The 25,070-nt window shown below is 38.3% G+C and overlaps 1 protein-coding gene across 1 annotated transcript in view; it reads right to left on the bottom strand.

The window, feature by feature from the left end:
* L3MBTL4 (L3MBTL histone methyl-lysine binding protein 4) overlaps positions 1-25,070 on the bottom strand; it is a 306,581-nt gene that overhangs the window by 268,135 nt on the left and 13,376 nt on the right. The window contains 1 exon segment of the mRNA XM_070221201.1: positions 1,569-1,654. Within this exon segment, the coding sequence (XP_070077302.1) occupies positions 1,569-1,654 (86 nt within the window).

The raw sequence follows: 25,070 nt of genomic DNA on the forward strand, positions 1-25,070 counted from the left end.
TTCAAAGCCATAACCTGTATTTTGTTACTTCATGTGTAATATAAGTACGTTAATAAACTGTGTTACTTTAAGGTTTCTTCCAAGTCTTAAAATGCTAGGAACCAGGAGTCCATAATGGTGGAAACTCAGGCAATAATAAAGAAAATGGAGTGGGAAAAAAATATATTGGGACTTACCAAATCATCGAAACTAAGGAAATTTAACAAAATCAAAGTCAAAAGACAACTCTGAGAGCGTTTACAGGCTGGCAAAAAATTTCACTTTGAAAGCTACTGTCCATAAAAGTGTTCAACTCACTTCACTGTAAATGAAAGTGTACTGAATTCCTAAGGTCTAGAAATGGTAACAGGAAAACAAAACCCTCATAATATGTCAGCAATCAACAGTTAAATCTTTCTCCAGTACCTGGTTTGTTTCTCTCCAATTTTTGTGGAGCATATTTTCCCTCTAAAATGCATTTTTACATCTACTGAATGGAGTATTCTGACTATAGTCAGGTCTCTGATCTCTGAAAACCTTTCTGTTCTCTCCAAGGTCACCATCCTGACACCAGTGGTAATTGTTTCGTATTGCGGATGCCAAAGATACATACCTTGAAGTGAGTCCATAAAAACCCAAGACAGAGTCTAGAAGTTGCCTTTTTAAGCTAAGTCTTTTCATTACCTTATTTTCTTGTAATTTTCCTCTGGGAAAAGTAGAAGGAAGTTTTGACAGAAAGCGAGAGAAAGAGAGACTACTAGCAGCTGGTGTTTTTGCTCATTGAATGTTCAGAATTCTTAAAACGTTTTCTAGCTCTCCAGAACTTCTAGCCTTCTTACTTTGATTTTTCTTCTTCCCCCTAATCCATCCTCTTATAATCAATTTTTGAAAAAATGAAACAGCGTTTTGTTTTAAATCCCTTTTGGTCCCTGGAACACTCTCAGTAGATGAAACAGTGTGTAGGCGCTCACAATATAACACTTTGATTGAGACGAGTCACGGCGCCCGGAGCACACCACAAGCTGCAAGGGGACAGAGTTTGAAACCCAAGCATTTCTATACTATCAACACACTTGCCTTACAAAATAATTTACGCTTGGTCCAAACCTGGAATAAGTATATAAGTACAAATTTGAACTTCAAAAATTGGTATTCTAACAAATGCTAAAAGCAATGTTTCCCTCAAAATGGATCAAACTATCATACACACAGGCTACGATTCACCTATTTTATTATGGCATCATTGACATTCGAACAGTCCCTGAGACTGTGAAGGCTCCAAGCCCCCACTCAGGGGCGAGGAGAGTGGGAAATGAAGGTCTCAGTCACGAGGGGCTCTCAACACCACCTCCATCTGGCGTAGGGCTCCCGCTTTTCAAGGAGGGAGACCATCTCCTTCATCTGGGATAGGAACAGCAGGAAATGAGTCACCTCCTTTGTATTTTTAAGTAAAAGTGAAGCAAACTGGTTATGAAAATAACACTTGAATTTAAAAAGAAAAAGTTAGAATAATTTAAAACTGCCACACGGAGGCACGACTCAACACAGATATCGTTTAAAGTTGAGGGTTTATACGGATACAAGCTTACCATTTTAAAAACTTTGGAAGGAACTGTATTAGTCTGAATAGCTTCCAGATATTCTGTCCAGGAAAAATTTCCTGGATCAGGATAACCTGAAAAAAAAAATCAAAAGATTACTCATTGATACTTTGAGTCTTATGCACTAAAGGACGTTTGATGTTCTTAGGTGTTATCAGGCATTATTATAACACCTACTGTTAATTGCATGCTCACTACTTAAAGCCCCTGTGCTAAGAACTTCACAGGTATCACCTCACAAGTCTCTGATAACCTCTGAGAAGGCTGTTTCACCCCTCTCAGGCATGCACGCACTCATTCATTGGTTCCTAGAGTCACTCAACAAGGTTAAGCAGGTTGACCAAGGTCAAATGGTGACTCGAGTGCTTGGCAGAGCCAAGCCACACCCAGAAGTCCTCTTTAGAAGTTAGAATAAAACAAGCACTGTCTGATCTTAAACCACGAATTGATCATCTTTCCAATCCCTCCAATAATTCTGCATTGATTAGGGTTCTTTGCTCATAATGAAATCTTTGTAATCATAATTTCCCAGGTTCGATATTTACGTTGCAATTGAAAATTATATACTGGTATAACATCACATAAAGCACTGTATGTTGAAAAACTTTCTGTCTAATTGGGTTTCTTTTTTCTCTTTTTGTTTGTGTTAAATTATTCCTAACTACATTTGCCAGAGATCTGTCTATATCATTGTGCTATTTTCTTTTTCCTTTCAAGGAGTGAGTACTTAGATTTGTTCATCAGCTCTATTGTTTTCTTTCGTAGTTTCTAATTACTCCATTTGTTACTTTTACTCTTATTACTTCATTCCTTATACTTCCCTTAGGTTTATTTTATACTTGTCTTGCCAAGTTGAATTGTAAACATAATTAATTTCTTTTCTTTTTTTAAATAATCAAAGCATTTAAAACTATGAACCTACCACTGTTGCCCCTGAATACAGCTTTAGACATCTGGACAAGCTTTTACCAAATATTTATTTTTCTCATTTTTACTTTCTAAAACACAATCTTAATTATAATCTGTAATTATCACTGGATTTAATCATTGGCCAAATATTTATTTAAGATACATCCGAAGTGGTTAATTTTTGTAGTTGTTTAAAATATTAATAATATTATCTAGTTTACCACATGGTAGTTTCAGAATGTCATATGGCCTATACAATTCCTATTGTGGGAACTTTAGGATTTCTTTTGGGTATAAGATAGTATCAACAATTTTTTTAAAATGTCTTTAAGTACATACATACACATAACTTATGTATTTTAAGGTATAATACCAATATGCATGAATTCAACCTAAATAGCTATATGATTCAAAAGTACTTTTACTTTTTACTTAACCAAAAAGCCTGAAGCAGTATGCTAAAATCTCTAAAATAATTTTTCTGTACAGTTCTCCAGTATTTGATAATTTTTCTTCATATTTAAACATTTTACTAAAAAAAAATTTTTTTTTAAGTGCTCCAGTCAAGTGGACGGCTTGAAAATTTTTCACAAAATTAGTATCCCTGTGTAACAAAAACCTAGGGCAGCCCCTGCCCACAGCGCTCCCTTCTAGTCACCACCCCACTATTCTCAAAGAGAAGCTCGGATCCAGCCTTCCAACCTCTGAGATCAGCTCTCTTTGTTCCACTTTTCCTTTTAATAAATAGAACCATGCAGCACGTGCTCGCGTGTGGTAGAAGGCTTTTGCTCAGCGTTCTGACCATGAGGTCCATGTAGACTGCTGCATGCAGAACATTACTCTTCACTGCTGTATAGCATTCCACTACTGAGTATTTCACATTTATTTATCCATTCTTCTGGTGAGTCTCACTTGCATAGTTTCAATTCGGGGGCAGTTATGGAAAGTGCTGCTATGAATGTTCTAGTACATTCTAGTACCAGAAAGGTGACTAGAAGTATACATTTCTGTTGAGATGCATCCAGGAGTAAAACTGTTGGGTCATGGGGTATTCTGCTTCACATTTTGATGTTAAATTATTTAGCCTCTAAAAGCACAAGTAGTGTTCATCTTCATTGCGTTTTTTATTTATCATAGCGAAAATTTCCCTTTTGGACTACTTATTGCATTTTGCCTCAGATTCATTTTACCAAAAATTAAATTTTATGCCATCCTATTACTTTGTGTTTGCCCAATAAAATTTTGCTCATCTTTTTCACTTTTATTTTTTTTGTTTCAGGTATAGCTCTTTTAAACACCTTGTAAATAACCATTTATTTTACTTTCACAACTGGTTTGCTTTATCTAACTTCTGTGAACATGTTTTAAGCTGGATTTTTTAACAGCTCTCTCTCATTTGCTTTTTGTCCTTTTCTATATGAATTGTATGATATACCTTATATAAATATACCTTATTCCTGCACTTACATTTACATTTATAGCTCATATTTTAAAGGATCGTCCAAATGCATTCCTTGCCTTTCCTCCACACTTCTGCGTGGAGGGTTCTGAATAGGCTCACTCACACCTTGCCCCTGCAGCATGGGGGTCCCCTCCTCCCTGCTCGAGCTTCCTCCCCTAACAGCCTCACCAGCAGATTGAGTGGATCTGTAACAGAAGAAGCCAGTGTGTGGTGGTCTGAGGAATGGATGCGCGATGAGGCAGAGAGGAAGCCGTGAGTCCTGCTCCAGCCGCTTAAAGAAACCTGGCATGCTGCTCTGAAAGGAACTATCCTTCCCCGCATTTTATGATCAATAAGTGAAAATAAAAGGCTGTGACTGTTTTAAACGGTTCTGAAGCAATAACTGCCTCTGTGCCACTCTCCAGGAATGAGCTATATACGTGCAAAATAGGGAGAACACGTATCATATATATTCTCTGTTCAGTGACTCCAAAGAAGAAAAAATGTCGTGCAGCTTTGGGAGGCTTGCAAAGCCGCCCACTCCACTGTCCTCCTCGCCCGGTCGTGAGTCCTGCGAGGCTCAGAGGCCAGAATTGGGGTAGCAGAGGAAGAGACAGGGTACAGACCCCTTCGCAGCTGTGCGGCAATACCATAACAGAAGCTTTTCAAAAGTTTAAAGATCTGCTTGAAACAAGAAGGAAATACACGAGACCACCCTGTGGAACAACAATAATAGCCTTTAACCTCTTTACTTGTCTCAAAGAAGAGCAGCCTCTGACTGGCTCCCACTTATTGGTAAGCACTATACTGAACACTCCACTTACATTTATACTGTCATTTATTGCTCACATATCCATCCCTGTGAGGTATACCTTTTTATTTTCATTTTATTGGCGAGGCTCAGAGACCTCGAGCAGCTTGCCCAGTGTTACACAGTTAGGAGGTGGAAGAAAAGGGACTTGAACAACTATGTCTGACTCTATTATCCACATGCTTAATCACGGCTTCCCCCCGGTACTGTAACCCAAAGCATCCATGATCCAAGGCGGTCCATCCTCGGGACTGGGAGTTTGAGCTCCCCCTGGAGGCCAACACGTAGTATTGCGAGGGTGAGAGGGCAGGAACACAGTTGGATTGGAGACTGGGCTACGTGTATAATTGCATTTATTCGTGTCCATCTCATTGCACACTAATTAGAGTTTAAAACTTTGGAGATGACAATACCTGGAGAAAAATGAGGTCCAAGCTGTGGCTGTGGACATAGGGGGCTGAACCAAACAAGGGCAAAGTGTCAGACACTGAGGTGAGTGAATCCGCAGCAGGACATGGGCCAGGCGGCCCCTGGCTTCCCCAGGGTGCTGGTAGTTCTCTGGGTGACAGTCATCTTCAATGAATGTTAGAGAACAACTAGACGACAGCAAGAGGAGGGACGAGGTGTGTGGAGAAGAAGAGCTTGAGCCCTCAGGGAGGAGAGCGTTCCACACGGCTGAGAACGGTTATGCGGAAGCCCTGAGACCGCGGGGGATGCGGGATGGGGCAAAGTGCATCACCTCCTCCATGGGATGGGGGCATGGAGGCGTCAAGGGGGCAACAGAAAGCGCGGTGTGAGAAAGATAGGGTAGGTGGAGGTCAGTTCCAGAGCTTTGAGTTGAAAGGATTTAGAGTCAAGAAAAAGTCCTTAAAGAGGATACAAATACATATGGGGATGGGAGCAAACATGGAGAAACTTAAGGTCAAACCAAGTGAATTGTAAGTGAAAACACCTAAACCGTGTCATTCCAATGGCTTCCTATACCACTCAGGGAAAAAGCAAGTCACCAGAGTGACATACAAGCCCTGACACAAGGTGGCGCGTTACTGCTGCGACCGCCTCTCCCTTTCACTACACTCCCATCCTAACGACAACACAGCAGACTTCCTCCCTCCTCAACTTCTTGCACTTGCTGTTCCTTTACAGGAAAGTTCTCCCCATGGACCTTCCAGACTCCCTGCCTCATGTCTGTTAAGGCTTTGCTCAAATGTCCCATTCTCCATAAGTCTTTCCTTGACCTCCTTGTATAATATAGAACCCCGCACCCCAACTGCCAAATCTATGTGCCCTTCCTAACCTCATTACCTGCCTTATTTTTCTCCATGGCACTTATCACCCCTAATGTATTCCATATTTTACATATTTATTGTTTCTCTTGCTCTATTAGAACATAAGCTGCCATATGATAGGAATTTTTCTGTTCACTTCGCTGTTATTTCCTCTGACCCTAGAACAGTGCCCAGCGTATAGTTGGCACTCAGTAAATATTTGGTAAATATTTGTTGAATGAAGGAAATGTACTTCTTGAGAAGTTTGCATTTAAAATTGTGGTGCCCAAGAATGACAGAGGTATGAGCTAAAATGATATTGGTCTAGCATCAAAATACTGAATGGAACCTTGATATAAAGCTGTTTGTCTGCTGGGGCTGGTGGTATCATAGGTACCGTTAGAACAAGATGCTGCTCCTGTATCCACACTGGCTAACATTCCAAACATCACTGTAGACTGGAGAGCGTCAAGGGAAGGCCATCTGATGTGTGCCATCTGTACCAGGCGAATGTAATATTCCTCAACTGTTTGTTCTATATAAGAAAGGCCAACTTAATTGTGAGATTGGTTACAGGCTCTTCTTACAAGAGCACCCTCCATTATTGTCCCTCCAGGAAAGGAGCCTAAGCAGAAACATAATTTTGCCACTGGAACATTCTTTCTAAAGAACTAGGATCATGAATACGTAGCACAAGTCTGTAAGTTCCTGACTTCCTGGTCTGGGTGACCTGTCCCATGGAAACTAGGGAAGCATGACAACCATAATTATACCAGCGGCCAATCCAAGAACCAAAAATCATAGGTGTCCTTGGACAGGCAATTTTTAAGTAATGGACAATAGTACCGTTAAATAATCAGTAATAAAAAGGGATCTGCTGAGAGTCTTACTGATGAGAAGGTTCAACTAGAACAGGCAGAATGTTGATCAGAGATACACAGGCCAGATGGACTTAAGAGGACACGCCACCTAACTCCTCATTTTATGGATGGGGAAAGTGAGACCCGGCATGATATCTGACCTGTCCAAGGAGAGACAACTAATGATGAAGTCCACGCTGGAGCGCAGGTCTCTTGACTTGCAATTTCTAGAAATCAAGACTTCTGAAGAGCTGCTCTGAGGTTCAGTGAGCGCTCTATATGCTGCCAGGCCCTAGGCCCAAGAGAAAGCAGCAACAGAAGGATGAGGGCCACACCATGAGTACCCGTGAAGCCCTGGATGGTTTTTGCCATCATTTCAAGAGCCTGGATCTTCTAAGAAAGCCCTGCAGACGTTTCTTATTTATTTCTCTGTTTTAGGCAGCTCTCGCAAGGTGGCGCGGTGGCTCAACCACATGTCCAGGCCTCCTGATGGCAGAGACTGAGGAAAGTCATCACTGACTGTGTGAGGCCACTCCTCGCGGGAGGTTCTGCACACACGGAGGGGCTCCTCATGAAAACAATCACAGCATCAAGTGATCGCTAATTATCCCATGTTAGATAGTGGGATACTGTTTAGTACACGACAAAAGAAAGACAAGATGGGAGGGTAATCAGTGAGCTCAATACTGTTAGGCCTAAGTCAGGTTCACTCAATTTTGTTTTCAAAAAACATGTTGACACTGACCTCACATTTATGTTGCCTTAGATGCCAGACGTCCTGGATTCATATTCAATCCATCACAATTAAAGTTAAAATATCCTTTCTCGCAAAAGAATACAAGTTAGACTCCCTAATATTTATTACAGGATGTCAGATTTGTTACTTGATCGTCAATCAGATCCTGCCACATATGGTGTGGAGAACTCTTCCACTCACAGTATGGACTATCAGTACCCCAGGCATGGGTCAAAGAGCTCACTTCGTAATTGATTGTTCTGCTCAAAGTATGGCTGACCTGGGGTATATCTGGAATAGACTATGTAAGGAAATCGAGTCTCTTCTGCGTCCAGTGAAATCACCGGTAAACAACCAATCTGTGCTACACTGGCTGACCTCCCAACAGAATTATCTTCAAAAAGGTCATGGTTCCCACACTACTTAATCTAACCCATGCTTGGTAAATGGCAGGCATTCAAGATGGGGTAATTACCTCTATTTTTCTCTCTGTCTCTTGCTCAGTAGCTAACATTATAGAAAAACACACTAGTTATTTGGCTTCTGTTTTTCCCTTAATTTCACTAACTACGTAATATTCCCGAGTAATGTTCTATGACTAACTTAACAATCCTCACGTTATGTCTTTACTGTTCTTTGCTATTTCCTCAGCTCCCAGCTGTGACTCAAATTTAGCAGGCATTCAATTAATATCTATTCAATTAATTAATTAATTATTTATATTTTTCTCTGAACTCTTACCTTCCTTATACCAACGGAATTGATCTGTAAGAAATAATACAGTGTCATATAAAATATAGAAATTTTTTGTGTGCCTAGAAAAGATAATGGTTAATGTTGCAATTAAATATTTATACTGTAAATTTTATTAATGTATTTTTAGGCTTGCAAGGAAATTATGAAGTACAGTTAAATAGTTATTGGGTATCAAAACATTAATTTGTTAAAACATTTCTTTGTGCTCATCAAACATCTAAAATATTTGCTAAGTATGGCCAGCCAATTGAGGATTCTGGAGACTCTAGAGAAACCAGTTACTATTATTTCTACAAATAATTGTAGAAAACAAAAAACTAAAAAATATTATATTTTATATTATTACCTCCAAAAATATCAATGATTAGAGCTTTATTCTCTGAAAATAAACTTTCACTTAGCTTTCATTCACAAGTTTGAATGCTAGACTTCTATTTTTAAAATGTAGAAATGAGCACATACATTTAGCTCTGTTCTCTTCTAAATGCCAACAAAATATCAATAAAGGCATCTTTTTTTTTAATAAATGCTTATCAACAGAGAAAATGCTGAATTAATTTTGATACAACACATCATGGAATATTATGTAACCTTTGTACAGAAAGAATTAGAACTATACCTAATGAGTTGGAAGAGATTTGCCAGGAGATGGAAAAATATGCACATAATACAATCCCATTTTTATAGGACAATCAATGATGACAAAAAGACATGGGTTCGTGAGTATATGGGTGTATGAACGTGTATGTGTGCATGTATATGCAGTTATATGGGAATTAGCAAAATATGTATAGCATAGAATGGCTAACAGGTCAAATGGTTCTCCTTTTTCTCTTGGGCAAATAGTTGAACTACATTTCCTGGACTCTTATGCCATTAAATGCAGTTATGTAACTGAGTTCTGGCCAATGCATATAGGTAGAAATTATGTAGTCACCCATTTTCAAGTTTGGCCCCTAAAGCCTTCTCACGTCAACCATCAGTTCTTTCCCCATTCTCAGGCTAAACGGAAAGATCCCCAAACACCTGGAGGAGCTCAGTCCCAGAACAACTGCATGGAGCAGAACTAACCCGTATCACCCATGACCGTACTACGACTGAAGCAAGGTACCAAGTCTTCATGTGTTAAGGCACTAAAATTTTGGAGTGGTTGGATACGCTAGTTAGCTCATGGTAATTAAATGGAGGGATTAGCACCAGTTGCTATTTCATTGGGAGGAGTAACCAATTTGGGTGGAAGGTGAAACAGAAGGTAAAAACTAGTATAAATAAAACATAGTTTACATTAAAAAATGAAAACAAAACTAATACGAGGACATAAAGCCACAGCAAGAATAGGTAAAAGCCAAAAGTAGGTGAGGAATGTCAACAAAAATTCCTGGATATGTGAAAAGGAGATAAATGAATGAAAACAGACTTAACAGTACTGAGAAAGCTAAAACATAAATCTGTGACAGGAGAACACAGGTAAGGAGGAACAGGCTGGCGTGTGTTAGACAGTCCCAGAAAGCTTCAGGAGCTGCAGGCACCAGACACCCCTGAAGGCAGCAGCATGGGGTTAACATAGAGGATTGCTTCAAAGTCCTAAGACAAACTGTTAGAGCCACCAGGTCACCTATGTTGCGCCACACAACGAGACAATTACCTTCCCATGTCAATGTAAACGGCCGCAGGTTTTGGCCTCTGAATAGACTGAAACAGAGAAGTTCAAGACTTTGAGGTCTTAGGCAACGATGAAGCCTACTCATAGAACAATGACCTCTCCACCTGCTCCTGGTACCTGGGTCTCAGCTGGTACAGCCCTCAACACCTTCCACAACACACACATAGACACACACACACACACGGCCCCCCTCAGTCAGAAGAAGGGAAGACCCTTTCCTGTGGAAAGTGGCCCAAGAGTCATATTTATACTGACATTTGGGGGTGTCCAAACAAAACACCCTGGTTTCCATCTGAGCACCCTACAGGGATGCTCACAATTTCACAAGCCCCAGCATGGTACCCAGACGTTTTACTCGCTTTTCAGGACCTCATTCTTAAAAATGAAAGGACAACTAAGATCCACCAGAGATTTGAAGACTCCAATAAATACACACTAAAATATGCAAATAAAAACACTAATAACAAAAAAGGAAATTTGAGAAAACAGAGATAATAGAGCAGATTTAAACCAGAAAGTTTAAAATATAAAAGACTCTTTGATGAATATGCTTAGAGAGATAAGAAAAGATCTGTGAAATAAGAATGCTATTGAAAATAGGGAAATGGCTCCATTTCTGTGAAGAACGTGGAAAGTCATAAAAAAATTCCGTTTGCTCCATAACAATGAGAAAAAGCCAAATAATCTAAAAAATCATGCATTTTCTTAAGCCCATCAGAGAACCGAAGTTCCAAAGCAACAAAGTAAAGAGAAATCCAAAGAGGGACAAGTTCCCCTAGGGACAGACAAGAAACCCAAAATATTCTGTCAGTGGCAAAGCACTGGAGAGAGAGGATATCTTATCCCAGTGGGTTACAAGAACTCAGCATTCTAGTCGATTCGCGAAGGCTAAGTGAGGGCTAGCAAGTCTGGAGCAGCTGTCCCCAGACATGAGGGGACTTCACCCCCGCTCACAAGCTCTTTGCACTGTGTCTCCCCAAGTGCTCACAGGAAAGATTGTGAGCAAGGCAGCAGAGTGGAGAGAGCTTCCCTCCAGAGCACTAAAGACAAAGAGAAAAATTTTAAGGCAGGCAGAAGGAAAATAAAAATTACATTTAGGCGACCATAGATAAGAGTCACAGGAGACTTCTGCTCAAAAACTATGCTAGCCAGAAAACATCACAGTCATGCCTTTAAAGAAATGAAGGTGGAAAAGATCTGTCAACCCCGAATTCTATATTCAGCACAAATGCCTAAAATATTAAGGTAACATAAAGGCTTTTTCAGGCAAACAATATCTGAGGTAATGCATTTCCAGCAAACTTGTGCTATAAGAAATTCTAAAGAAAGCTCTTCAGGGAGGAGCATGATACCAGATGGAAACATGCATCTATACCAAACAATGAAGAGCACTGGAAACGTGGAACATAAAGGTAAACAGAAGCTGTATTTCCTTACTTTTCATCACTTTAAAAGATAGTTTCATGATCTAAAAGAAACACAATAATACAGACAGAGGTAAAATTGTTTTCACTTCTTGTTTTCCTCGTTTCTTGTTTTTATAAGAACACAGAGTCAACTGGAAGTAAAGACAACAAGATCAAAGAGGATGGGAGAGAGAGAATGGAAGTAAACTACTGTACGGTGCTTACACGATAGCAAAAGGGGTATAATAAAGCAGACTGTGGTACGTTGAGTAGGTATATTGTAAATCCCCAAGTAGCTGATAAATATTTTTTAAAGAGGTAAATTAAAAGCCAATGTGAAGATAAAATAGGAGCATTAATAATACTCAATAAAAACTTTTTAAAGGCAGGAAAGGATGAAAAGAGACCAAAAACATATGGGATAAATAAAAAATTACTAGAAAGGTGGAGGATTTAAATCCAATCATACAAATAAATATATTAAATGTAAAAACAACCCGATTAAAATAGAGGAGGTCAAACTGAATTAAAAAACAAGGAAGAACCAACCATATGCTGTTCACGAGAGACCCACTTTAAATATAAAGACATAAACAGGTAAGATGTAAAAGCTTGAAAAAAGATATGCAATGTAAGCATTAATCAAAAGAAAGCTGAAAAGGCTATAAAATACGTGAAAAAGGAGACTTCAAAAAAAAATTACCAGGGGTAAAAAGAGGCATTACATAATGATAAAGGGATCAATTCTTTAAGAGGACAAAACAATTATAAAAGCATACGCACCTAACAATAGAGCTTCAAAACATACAAAGCAAAAACCTATAGAATGGAAAGAATATATAATTATAGTTGGAGACTTGATCCTCTCTCAGTAATCAAGAGAACAAGTAAATAGAAAAGCAGTGGATACAGCAGACATGAACAACACTCAACTAACTTGAACTAATTAACATTTATCGAACACGCTACCCAAAAGCAGCAAAAGACACATGCTTTTCAATGGATGTAGAAAATTCACAAGAAAGACTATATTCTAGGTCATTGAAAAAAAACCAAAACACTCGGTTCATCCTTCATAAACATGTGTGTTAAAATCAACAAACCTTAAGGAAATCAAATCTAACAATATGTAAAAAGGAACCTGCAATCCAGGAAAGTAAGGTTGGTTCAACATTCACAAATCTATCAATCTACTTCACCTCATGAACACTAAAGAAGAATAAAGCGTGCGGCCAGCTCACGGCTGCAGAGACAGCATTTGACAGAGCTCAGTGCCACCCCAGCACACCAGAAAGAAGAGAACCTCCTCAGCCAGAAAAGGACAGCTGACATCATACTCGACAGTGAAAGACTGAGTGCTTTCCCCATAAGATTGAAACAAAAGGCAAAAATGCACACTCTCACCATTCACATTCAGTATGAGAGGTCCTTGCCAGTGCAATAGGCAAGAAAAGTAAAGACAAGACATACAAGTTAGAAAAGAACAAATGTGTCTTTATTTTCAAATGACATGATCATCTATCTCTATATATTATCCCAAAGAAGCTACAAAGGAGCTACCTGATCTAAGGAGCGAGTTGAAGAAAGCTGCAATATATAAAAGCCAACTGCATTTCTACAGAGGCAATAAATCATTGAAAATTTAATATTTCAAAAAAAAGTAACATAAAAGAATCAAAAAACACTAAATACTTAAGGATAAATCTAAAAAATGTGCAAGACTTGTATCCTGAAAATGACACAATAATGATGAGAGGAATTAAAGCATATTGAAACAAATGAAGAAATGGAGCAGTTTTTCTGGACTGGGAGGCTCAGTAGTGTTAGAATGATCAATAGACTCAAGGCAATTCCAGCTAAAGCTCAGCAGGCCTTTTTGTTTTTCCGTTGTAGAAACTGAAGAACAATTATATGGAAATTCAAAATTGATATTCAAATTAAAGAAATAAACTCTAAAAATAAAACAGCTTTACACTACCTGATAAAGACTACCAGGAAGCTATATAAGCATGATGAGGTGGGTCAATGTAAAGATAGAGGCATAAATCAATGGAACTGTGAAGAGTCCAGAAACAGACCCACACACATATGGTCAATGTGTTTTCCACAAATGTGTCAAGATCATTCAAAGGAAAACAATCTTGTCAACAAATCTTGCTAGAATAATTAGAAATCCACGTGTCAAAACCAAACAATCTAACCTTGACCCCCACACTGCACCATCTATAAAATGCCTCAAGGTGAAGCCTAAACATACAAAACTTCTAGAAAGAAGAGAAAATCTTATGTCCTTAGGATACAAAAAGATTTCTCAGGACCTAAAAGAAATGAATAATAAAAGAAAAAAACTGATTAACTGGGCTTCATTAAAATTTTAAAAATCTGCTCTTCAAACAAAACTGTTTAGAAAATGACAATATGATTCACAGACTGAGAGAAAATACTTGCAAAACACATATCTGGCAAAGGAATTGTGTCTAGAATATATAAAGAACTCTCAACACTCAATAATAAGAAAAGAAACAACTAATTTTTAAAAAATGGACAAAGGACTTGAATAGACATTTCACACAAGAAGAGATATGAATAGCAAATAAGCACATAAAATGATACTTAAGATTATTAATCATTAGGGAAATGCAAATTAAAACCACAATGAAACACCACTACACGTGCATAGAAAGGCTAACACTTTAGAAACTAACAAGTGCTGGCATGGATGCAGAGTGACTAGAACTCTTATATATTCCCAGTGCATGTGCAAAATGGTACAGCCTGGAGAGAAAACAGTTTGGCAGACCCTTATAAATATAAGACCCAGCAATCCTACCCTTAGATGTTTACCCAAGAGATATTTACCTAAACACAAAGGTTTAGAGCAGCTTTATTAATAACAGCTAAAAATTGGAAACAACTCAAATATACATCAATGGAATGAATAAGCCAATTATGTTACGTCTGTAAAATGGAATACTGCTTAACAATAAAAAAGGAATAAACTACTGGTACATACAACTGTGATGCATCTCGAAAGCATTATGTCAAATGAAAGAAGCAAGGCACAAACATCTATGTGCCATATCAGTCCATTATATGACATTCTGGGTAAATTTATAGGGACAGAAAGAAGATAGCGCTCTGCAGAGCCTGGGAGTAGGAAGGGGGACTACAAAGGAGACTGATGGAACTTTGGGAGGAAATCAAAATACTCTGTTACTTGATTGTTAAAGCATTTACAGGTCTCTATGCAGTCATCAAAATTCATTGAAGTGGACACCTAAGAAGTCTGAATTTTGCTTTATGTAAATTATACCTCAACAAACCAGATTTCTAAAAAAGGGGTCAGGTATATTTAAAGAACCGAAAACAGCCCCCAGAAATTCTGGAACAATTTAAAAACCTAAAAGGAGTATCAGAGGATAAAGTTAAAGAGATCTCCCAGGAAATGTTATAGACAAAGAGAGATGGAAAATGGGACAGAAAAAATAAAGAATTAGAAGATCGGACCAGGACCTCTAGCTTCCAAATAATGGAAGCTACAGAAAGACAAACAGATGAAATGGAGAGGAGGAATCTATCAAAGAAACAAATCAAGACAACTTCCCAGAAATGAAGGGACAAGACTTTCCAGCTGTAAAAGTCCACAGAGTGTTAACACAATGAATGAAGAAAGACCATAAGGTGGAGCACCAAAATTTCTGATGACTGGAGAGAAAGAGAAGACCTTGAAGGCATCCGGGAACAGGGAGGAAGTGGGGTCACAGTCATGGACAAAGATTAGGTGATATCGAACCTGAAGTGAGTTCTTTCACCTGTTGAGCAGCAAGCCAATCTCTGACACCGGGTATAGTGGAAGAAAGTAGGAATTTTATTATTGCACAGCACTGAGCAAGGAGAAAGGGCAGCTAACGCTGAAATCCCAAACTCCCTGAAAAGCTAAAAGGAAGGGTTTTTATGTGGGGTTTTAGGTAGGGGCGGGGGAGCATATGGCCTTGCTAGTCAGAGCTTTCCCACCAGCCTGTATCTCTTTGCAGGGAGGAGATAATCCAGGTGCTTGTCCTTGGCGGTGTCTGTCTCCATGGAGGACAGTGGATTCTTGAGCCAGGAAGCCAGGGAGTAAGCAGGGAAAGAAATGTTTTGGTTTTAACCCCATATATGCTGGGTTTAATGTAGGGAAACTGATATCAGGGTCGGTATCATGTAGACTTTGTATCCTGCTACTTTGCTGAATTCATTTATTAGTTCCAACAGATTTTTTGTGGACTCTTTAGGGTTTTCTACATATAAGATCAAATCCTCTGTGAACAAAGATAATTTTACTACTTTGTCTCCAATTTGGATGCCTTTTATTTCTTTCTCTTGCCTAATTAGTCTGGCAAAGACTTTCAGTACTATGCTGAAAAGAAGTGGTGAAAGTGGGCATTCTTGCTTTTTTCTTGATCTTAGAGAAAAAGCTTTTAGTCTTTCACCACTGAGTGCGATGTTCCTGTGGGGCTTTTCATATATAGCGTTTATGTTGAGGTTGTTTCCTTCTGTTCCTAAGTTGAGTGTTTTTATCATGAATGGGTGTTGCATCTTATCATAGGCTTTTTCTGTATCAATTGAGATGATTATGTGGGGTTTTTTCCTTCATTCTGTTAATGTGGTATATCATATTGATCAATTTTCATATGTTGAGTCATCCTTGCATTCCAGGAATAAAACCCACTTGGCCCTGGTATGTAATCCTTTTTAATATGATGTTGAATTCAGTTTGTTAGTATTTTGTTAAGGATTTTTGCAACAATGTTCATAAGGATTATTGGTCTGTGGTTTTCTTTTCTTGTAGTGTCTTTTTCTGGCTGTGGTATCAGGGTAATACAGTCTTTATAGAATGAGTTAGGAAGTGTTCCCTACTCTTCAATATTTTGGAAAAGTTTGAGAAGGATTGGTGTTAGTTCTTCTTTAAATGTTTGGTAGAATTCACCAGTGAAGTCATTAGGTGCAAGGCTTTTCTTTGTTGGGGGACTTTTGATTACCGAGTCGATCTGTATGTTATTTTATTTAAAATATTTTTTAGAAAGAAATGCCATTTTTTGAATATTTTTACATACCAGAACTTGTGGATAAAATGTGAGCAAAAGAAACATACTCCTTGCTAACACAATGTTCACAGAAAATTTGTGCCTGTATTTTGAGAGATCTGGTCTTGTTCCATTTTTTGTTTTCATGTCCAAATTTTCTAACACTGTTATTAGAAGGAAAAAGCTTTACAAAGGGTAATCTGGAAGTATTTATCAAATGCTTCAAAATTGTTTCCATACTCTGTAATCCAATAATTCCATTTACAACAATTACAAAGTAATAACAAACATATATAAATATATTTTTTAAAGGATGTCTTCCATTGTTATTTAAGAACTAGAAAAAGTCAATGTCCAACACAAAGTAAAAACCTAAATAAACTGTAGTGTACTCATAATATAGATAATCATGCAGTCATTAACAGCCAGGTTCTCAAAGACTATTTAAACAAAAGGGAATATGTTCAAATTATATTTTCAAGTAAAGGGGGGAGAACGCTACAAAAGCAATGAGTGATAAAATCACAATTCTAATTTTTAAATTACATATATATATCATATATATATACATATATAGTGTCAAGTAAAAAGACAAGATGATTAAAAAATAAATAACAATAATAATGGCGAACTCTATCTAGTGGTGGGATTAATAATTTATTCCTTATAATGCTTCATATTTTACAAATTTCCTATGATCTATAACAAGAAAAAATATAAATTTTATTTTAAAGAAGTTTGACTTATAATAAGTCCACAGCTCGGCTTCATCGGTGATAGCATGTTAGGATCCAATGGTACAATAAACAGGTTCATAAAGAGGAGAATATAGCTGACTGAACACTCTTGACAGAGAAAGAGAAGACCATCCTGTTACAATGTCTCCAGAAAGCGTGGAGGGAATTCACGTTCCATGAAATGCCTCGGGGAAACTGTGATACGATTTGCAATCAAGTTAAAGAACAAGAGAAAGGATAAGGATATTTGTGTTGCAGTGGCAGGGTCATCTACTGATGGAATCACCGCAATGCCTCATCGGACCTCTGGTAGAGAATGTCTACCTGAGGCACAGACTCAATCACATAAAACAGTATTGCTCATCATATCAAATGGCCACAGAAAATTGTCCCACAGCAAAATATGCAAGTTCAATTTATTTTTCTGCATTGGATAGCTTTTTGCTGTCATATTAAAATGCATTTACCACAGAACATGATATTTACAAGAAAAGAGAGCCTTACAAGGCCAGGAACCAAACTTATTTCCCTGGCCCATCAATTCACAGAGCCCTTCAGACCACAAGAAAGTGAATAAACAGTTCATCCATGTCTTCTTACTCGGTCACTTGCCAAATCACGTAAGTAGCAATCGCAAAGTGTCTCATGTCTTCCCAGCCCCATTCCAACAGCACTAGGTAAAGCCCATACTCCTTATGTTCACAGACGATGCATCTCTCTAATGGTCTTCCCATTCCTCCTTTTTAATCTGGCCTACTACTGCCAAATAAATGCTTAAATATAGTTATATCACAAAGTTGTCTAGAAACTCCTCATTCTGGCTTTGAAAGATCTTTCATAAAATGGCCTCAATCCTTTAATCCTACTAATGCCTTACCAATATTCCAAAACTAAAATGAAACCCATTTCAAACTCCTGACCTCCAGAACCGTAAGATGGTAAGTTTGTGTTGTTTTAAGCCACTAAGTTTGTGGTAATTTGTTACAGAGCAGTGCACTGTCATATAATTTTCTCTGTGAAGCACTTCTTTCTCTTTCTGGCCAGGTGTTACCTCTTTGACTAATTTCCTTGCTATCATCTGTTGCAGTTATTGGAGAACTCACCAAACAGTCCCTAGTAAACTGTCAGCTCCCTGAGGTCAAGGATGGCTGCTGCCCAACCTCACTACCCCACCCTCCTCCACCAAGTTCCTATATAGTGGCAGAAACAGACGGCAGCACAATGATTAAAATAGGAATCCACGACTCCATACCCCTATAAGTAAAAAACTGAAAAATAAATAAATCACAGGGGAGCATAAGCCAACTGGTAAATATAGAAGGAATAATGGAATTAGAAAATTACCATTTGGCAAACATCATACTAATAACTAATTCACCAAATGAACATCAATAGATGCTAAAAACTAGTGGGTGAAAGTTTGATGAGGAATAGAATATTTACATAATCTCAAAGTCACTCTCCTGCAAGTATGTATTAATTACAAAAGGAAAAAGAGTAATTTTACAGTGGAGAAACTTGGCACATCCCTCTTTAATTAAGTGACCAAAGTTAACATTAACAGGAAAGAGACAGCCTGAACTCGTGCACCAGCTGAGATGATGCCCTGAGAACACAGCATCGCTCTGCGGTCCTCCTCCCAGGGGCACAACCCGCGTCTGCTCCTGAGGAGACATCAGAGAACCTAAAGTGAGAAGCATGCTACAAAATCCCTGTCCTGGACTCTTCAGAAGTGTCAAGTTGATAAAAGTCAAGGAAAGACTGAAGAATGGCTGCAGACCAAAGGGCGCTAAGGAGCCAGGGCTGTAAACACACGTGTGACCCTGGGCTGCACCTGTTTTCGGCTTGCTTACTTGTTTCCACAATGGCTATGACTGGGGGACTGGCAAAACTTCCAGTTCGGCAACTTAATCTCAAATGGTTTCGCAGAGAGGAGTTTTTTTCCGCTATTGTGACTCTTCCGAATCTTTAAAATTATTTCATATTTTAAATAAAGTAAAAACATTTACAAGGCCAATCACAAATCAGTCTGAGCCTAATGTTTTAAGTCACTTCTCCCCTCCTATTCTTCTGCCCCATCCCTACCCTGCAGCCCTGCATATTATTCCCAATGTCCGTAATTCTTAAGTTTGCCAGGAACTTGCTGCCATCTTGGTTTTGTGCATACTCTTCCTTCTACCTAATATTCTCTTCCATCCCATTTCTCCATTAAAATGTTGCGCATCCTTCAAAGATTAATGCAAACACTGCTCCCCATGTGAAGATGTCTACATACGAAACTGGAATTTATATCTCCTTCTCCTGTGTTCCCCATTTTAAGTTTTCCTTCCATTACAATCAGGAGTCCACGTGTAGGACCTTCAAGCAGCGTGGTCAAGAGGAAATGGCAAAGGAGTTCCTGAAGTTAACTAAAGGGGCCTGCTACCAAATCCTCCACACACCATGTAAGAGGCCTAGGGCCAGGTACCCAGTCTCTCTAGACCTCAGTTCTTCAACTATAAAACTGAAATAATGGACAAAAACTTCACGAAGTTGCCATGAAAATAGGTAGATGTGTGAAGTCATCCTGGGCATTCAAGAAAAAGGAGATCCAAAAATACGATTGCACTTCACATTCAGTATGGCTATAAACAAAACATAGACGACAAGGGTTAGCAAAGATACAGAGAAATTGGAACCCTCACACGCTACTGCTGGGAATGCAAAATGCTGAAGCTCCTGTGTAAAGAGTCTGGCAGTTACTCAGTAAGTTAAGCGCAGAATTATTATATGATCCAGCAATTCCACTCCTAACTATATACCCAAGAGAACTGAAAACATGTTTATGCAAAAACTTGTACATAAATGGTCATAGCAGCACTATTCAAAATAGCCAAAACGTGGAAACAATCCAAATGCCCATCAACGATGGATAAACACATTGTGGTTTACCTATACAATGAAATGGTATTTGGAACTAAAAAGAAGTGATGTGCTGATACATGCTGCAACATGGATTAACCCTACAACCACGTGAGTGAATGAAGGCAGACACAAAAAGCCAGATATTATATGATTTTGTTTACACGAAATATCCGGAATAGGCAAATCTATGAAGACAGAAAGTAGATTAACGATTGCCCAGGGCTAGGGGGAATGGAGCGTGAGGGAAAATAGCTACATTGTTCAGAGTTTCCTTTTGGGGTGATGGAAACATTCTAAAATTGATTGTGGTGATGGTTGCACAACTCTGTAAATAAATTACAAACCTCTGAATTGTACTCTATGAATAGATGAATTGTATAGTCTGTGAATTATATCTCAATAAAGGTTTTACAAAAGATAAATAGATCCCTTCCTCCAGGAACCATGTTTTATCCTTGCATGGGCCGCTCTACAAGCACAGACGTCACTGTGGAAATGTGTGCTGAAGTGAACTCGAGTACAGCTGCAGTCTGTGCTGCAAATGTGCACAGCAATATGCATCTGACTGTCGTCCTTCCAGGGGACCTGGTCCCGCTGTCACTCAGATGAGCCATCACGGTTTCACAGAGCTTCCTGTTCACCTGCCCAGATGAACGAGGAGGCCGGCTGGGGTGGAGGCTCCCGTCATCAGCTACAGAACAGATTTTCACACGTAGAAGCCTGTTGATAGAACAGCCTCCACAACACTGTTTTCACTGGTAAACAAGCCACTCCAAGCAACTAGAGTACTGGAAATTCATACACATACAAAGCAATCAGGATTACTTTCAAAATAGCAATACCATTCAAAAGAACTGAAAAAGCAAAAAATGTAACTTTCAGCTGACACTATTTAATATTCTTTAACAGACAGATCTAGTTTTAACTGTACAGAGTTGGCTCTATGATGTACCACCTAAAACTCTGCTGCCAGATTTTACTGCAACAAAAGGACTCAATTTGCCCCTATTTGTAAGGAGATGATTCCTAACTGGACATTGCCCGGCCATCACCAAATGAAGATCGAGATCTCACTGTGAGGCCCAACCACCTTCCTGGAAAGGAAATGCTAAGGTTTGTGTTATTAGGGTTTTCTATATGTCTGCCTAACACCTTTTTGTCATTTTGTAGCTTCAACGAAAATTCCAGCAGATTGCTTCTTCTGAAGGGATAGAGGGCCCTGCCATATTTTTTAGTCCTCTCTAGAAAGATACTGGATAGAATATGTAACACCTTGGATGAAATTTATATCAGTGAAAAGTACCTTTGCATGTTATAGTTTACGTGTTTTAAAAACTGGCCTTCTTTTCCTCTTTCTCTCTCTGAAGAGGCTCTTTTATCTGGAATCTATGAGAATCTGAGTGTACACCAGGGGCAACTATACAGATCAGCACGTGCTGTTCTACTTTCAAGCACCTTAATTGCTCTCAGAAGCACAATTATACACACACACACACACAAGCTATGACAAATGTGGCAAATACATTTTTTTCTGACAATAATGTAATTACAACCGTAACATAAAATTTAATGTAAAAATCTATAGGCATAAATGATGTTTAAAATATAAATTCACTTTAAGTAAAATAAATACAGCTAACAAATTGTGAAACCAAATTACTAACAGAAACAAATCATTCAAACAGACAATATTAGTTTCTTTGTATCTTTTACTATATTTAAACTCCAAAAATAGATATACATGAATATAAAGTATGTATAACAGAGTGTATAACACACAGACACAGACACACACACATTTCAAGCAGTCTAGCCCCAGCCCGGTCCCGGGGAAGAGAATATCTGAAGAGCGTGTGAATCGGTTGGTTCTTCTTTTACAATCTCATGTTGAAATTCCCATTTGTGAACCACCTAAGTACTCAGCCTTCTGCCATCCTGCCTCAGGGTCCTTCCACTGTCCAAGGCTCAAACACGTCCTCTCTTATGCAGTTAACAGGGACCTAACATCTGTGTGCGCTCATGTTTTCACACTAACTTACAGGCCAGCATAATCATAACTTATCATGAGCCTTAAGCAATTTTGTTTTCTGCTAAGCTGGAATGGCCTTCACCTTATTTTTGCTCACAGTCCCTTTGCATATATTTTCATTACACTCCACTCTCTTATTCATACCTTGATTAAATGGCTGATCTACTTGAATTTTCATTTTACATATCACCATCTCAAGTGGAAAGTTTCCCGGGGTTCAATGACGGCCACCAGGAAGGGCCAGCCCGCTGCACCACCAGACAGGAAGCTCTTTCATGACACTGGTGAATCCGTCTTAGAGACGGGTAATCATACTGTGGAGGAACATTCTAAATAACTAAACTTTTTGACTTATTTCCCATTTTTGTTTTTACTTAGCACTCAGAGCAGCCTCAGATACTGTATTAGGAATAAAAACATTTAAAAAGAGTGGATTAGATTATGAATATAGAAGCAAAATTCCTCTACATGATATGGGCAAACCAAGACCAGCAACATGTAAGAAGAAAAAGAAGAAGAAGAAGAAAAAAAAAATATATATATATATACACACACATATATATATATACCCACACACAGAGACTTGTGAGATTTATCACAGGAATACAAGATTTGTTCAGCATAAAAAAGCAATAATAGAATAACACCACATTAATAGAATAAAGAACCATCCTTTCATGATAAAACAAAGTAAGAATAGAAGGGAACTTCCTCAACCTCATAAAAGGCATCCACAAGAAACCCACAGCAAACGTTACACTTAATGTGGAAAGACTGAGCACCGCCCCCCAAGATGAGGAAAAACAAAAGGGTACCTGATCGTGGCACTGCTATTCAACAGGGTGAAGGGCTAGCCAGAGGCATGAGGGAAGACGTAGAGGCATCCAGAATGGAAAGGAAGAAGCAAAAGTGTCCCCACTTGCAGATGGCACAACTTTGCAGATAGGAAACACTAAGGAGTCCACACACAAAAAAACCGTTAGAGCTAAGAGACAAATTCAGCAAGGTTCAGGATATAAGATCCATGTACAAAAGTCAATTGTGTTTCTACATACTAGCAATGAACACTCCCAAGATGAAATTAAGAAAACAATTCAATTTATAATAGCATAAAAAATAATAGACTAGACAAAGACATGACAAGAAAACTACAGACCAATATCCCTTATGAATGTAGATACAAAACTCCTCAACGAAATAGCAGCAAACTAACCCAACAGCACATTAAAAGGATTATACACCACGAAACAAAGGGGAAAAAACCTCCACACAATCATCTCAATAGATGCAGAAAAAGCACCGGACAAAATTCAACACCTTTCATGATAAAAGTGCTCAGAAAACTAGGAATAGAGGGGAGTTTTCTTAACATGACACAGGGTATTTTTTTAAAACCCACAGCTAACATCATACTCAATGATGAGAGACTGAAATCTTTTCACCCTAAAATTAGGAAAAAGACAAGGAGACCCACTTTCACCACTACTATTCAACATTGCACTGGAAGTCAAAGCCAGAAGAATTAGACAAGAAACAAAACTAAAGGCATTCAATCTGGAAATTTGAATCTTTTGGAATTTTGCACTTTTGACAGATTGCACCATTCTATATAAGAAAACTCCATAGAATCCACACAAAAAAACCAACTAGAGCTAATAAATAAATTCAGCAAAGCTGCAGGATACAAAATCAGTTGTTTCTCTGTGCCAGAAATAAATGATTCCAAATGGAAATAAACAAAAACAATTCCATTTACAATAGCATCCAAAATAATAAAATATCTAGGAGTAAATTTAACCAAGGAGGTAAGAGACTTGCACACTGAAAACTAAAAAACACTGCTGACAGAAATTAAAGCAGACCTTAAAAAGCAGAAAGACATTCCATGTTCATGGACTAGAAAACTTAACATTGTAAGGGTGGCAATACTCCTTAAAGCAATCTACAGATTCAATGCAACCTTTATCAAAATCCCAATAGTCATTTCTCCAGAAATGGAAAAGTCATTCTTCAAATTCATAAGGAACTGCAAGGGGCCACAAATAGCCAAAACAATCTTGAAAAACAACAAAGTTGCAGGACTCACACTTCCAGATTTCAAAACTGACTACAAAGCTACAATAATTGAACAGTGAGCTTTTTGCAATAAGACAAAAAAAGAAATAAAATATATACCAATTGGAAAGGAAGAAATAAAACTTTGTTCACAGATGACATGATTGTCTGTGTAGAATATCCAAAAGAATCAACAAAAAAACTCCTGGAACTAATAAGCAATTCTAACAAGGTTGTAAGATACAAGGTTAACATATGAAATTCAATCTCTTTCTTATATACCAGTAATGCCAGTATATCTACACCTATATACCTACAGACCAGTATATAACAAGTGAACTTTGAAATTAAAAACACAATACCATTTACATTAGCACTCAAAATAATGAAATAGTAATAAAATCCAACAAAACATGTACAAGACCTATAGGAGGAAAACTACAAAACTCTGCTGAAATAAATCAAAGAGCTAAATAAACGGAGAGACATTCCATATTCATGGATAGGACAACTCAGTATTGTGAAGATGGCAGTTCTTCCCAACTTGACCTTTAGATTCAGTGCAAGCCCAGTGAAAATCCCAGCAAGTTATTTTGTAGATATTGACACAATGATTTGAATGTTTATAAGACTCAGAATAGCCAACACAATACTGAAGGAGAAGAACAAAGTTGGAGGACTGACACTACCCAAGTTTCAGACTCACTATACAGCTACAGTAATTAAGAGAGTGTAGTATTGGCAAAAAAAAAAACCCCAGACAAATAGATCAATGGAACAGAACAGAAAGCCCAGAAATAGACCCATATAAATACAGTCCACTGATCTTTGACAAAGGAGCAAAGCAATACA

The sequence above is a fragment of the Equus caballus genome, chromosome 8 (assembly GCF_041296265.1).
Source record: "Equus caballus isolate H_3958 breed thoroughbred chromosome 8, TB-T2T, whole genome shotgun sequence".
Taxonomy (NCBI): domain Eukaryota; kingdom Metazoa; phylum Chordata; class Mammalia; order Perissodactyla; family Equidae; genus Equus; species Equus caballus.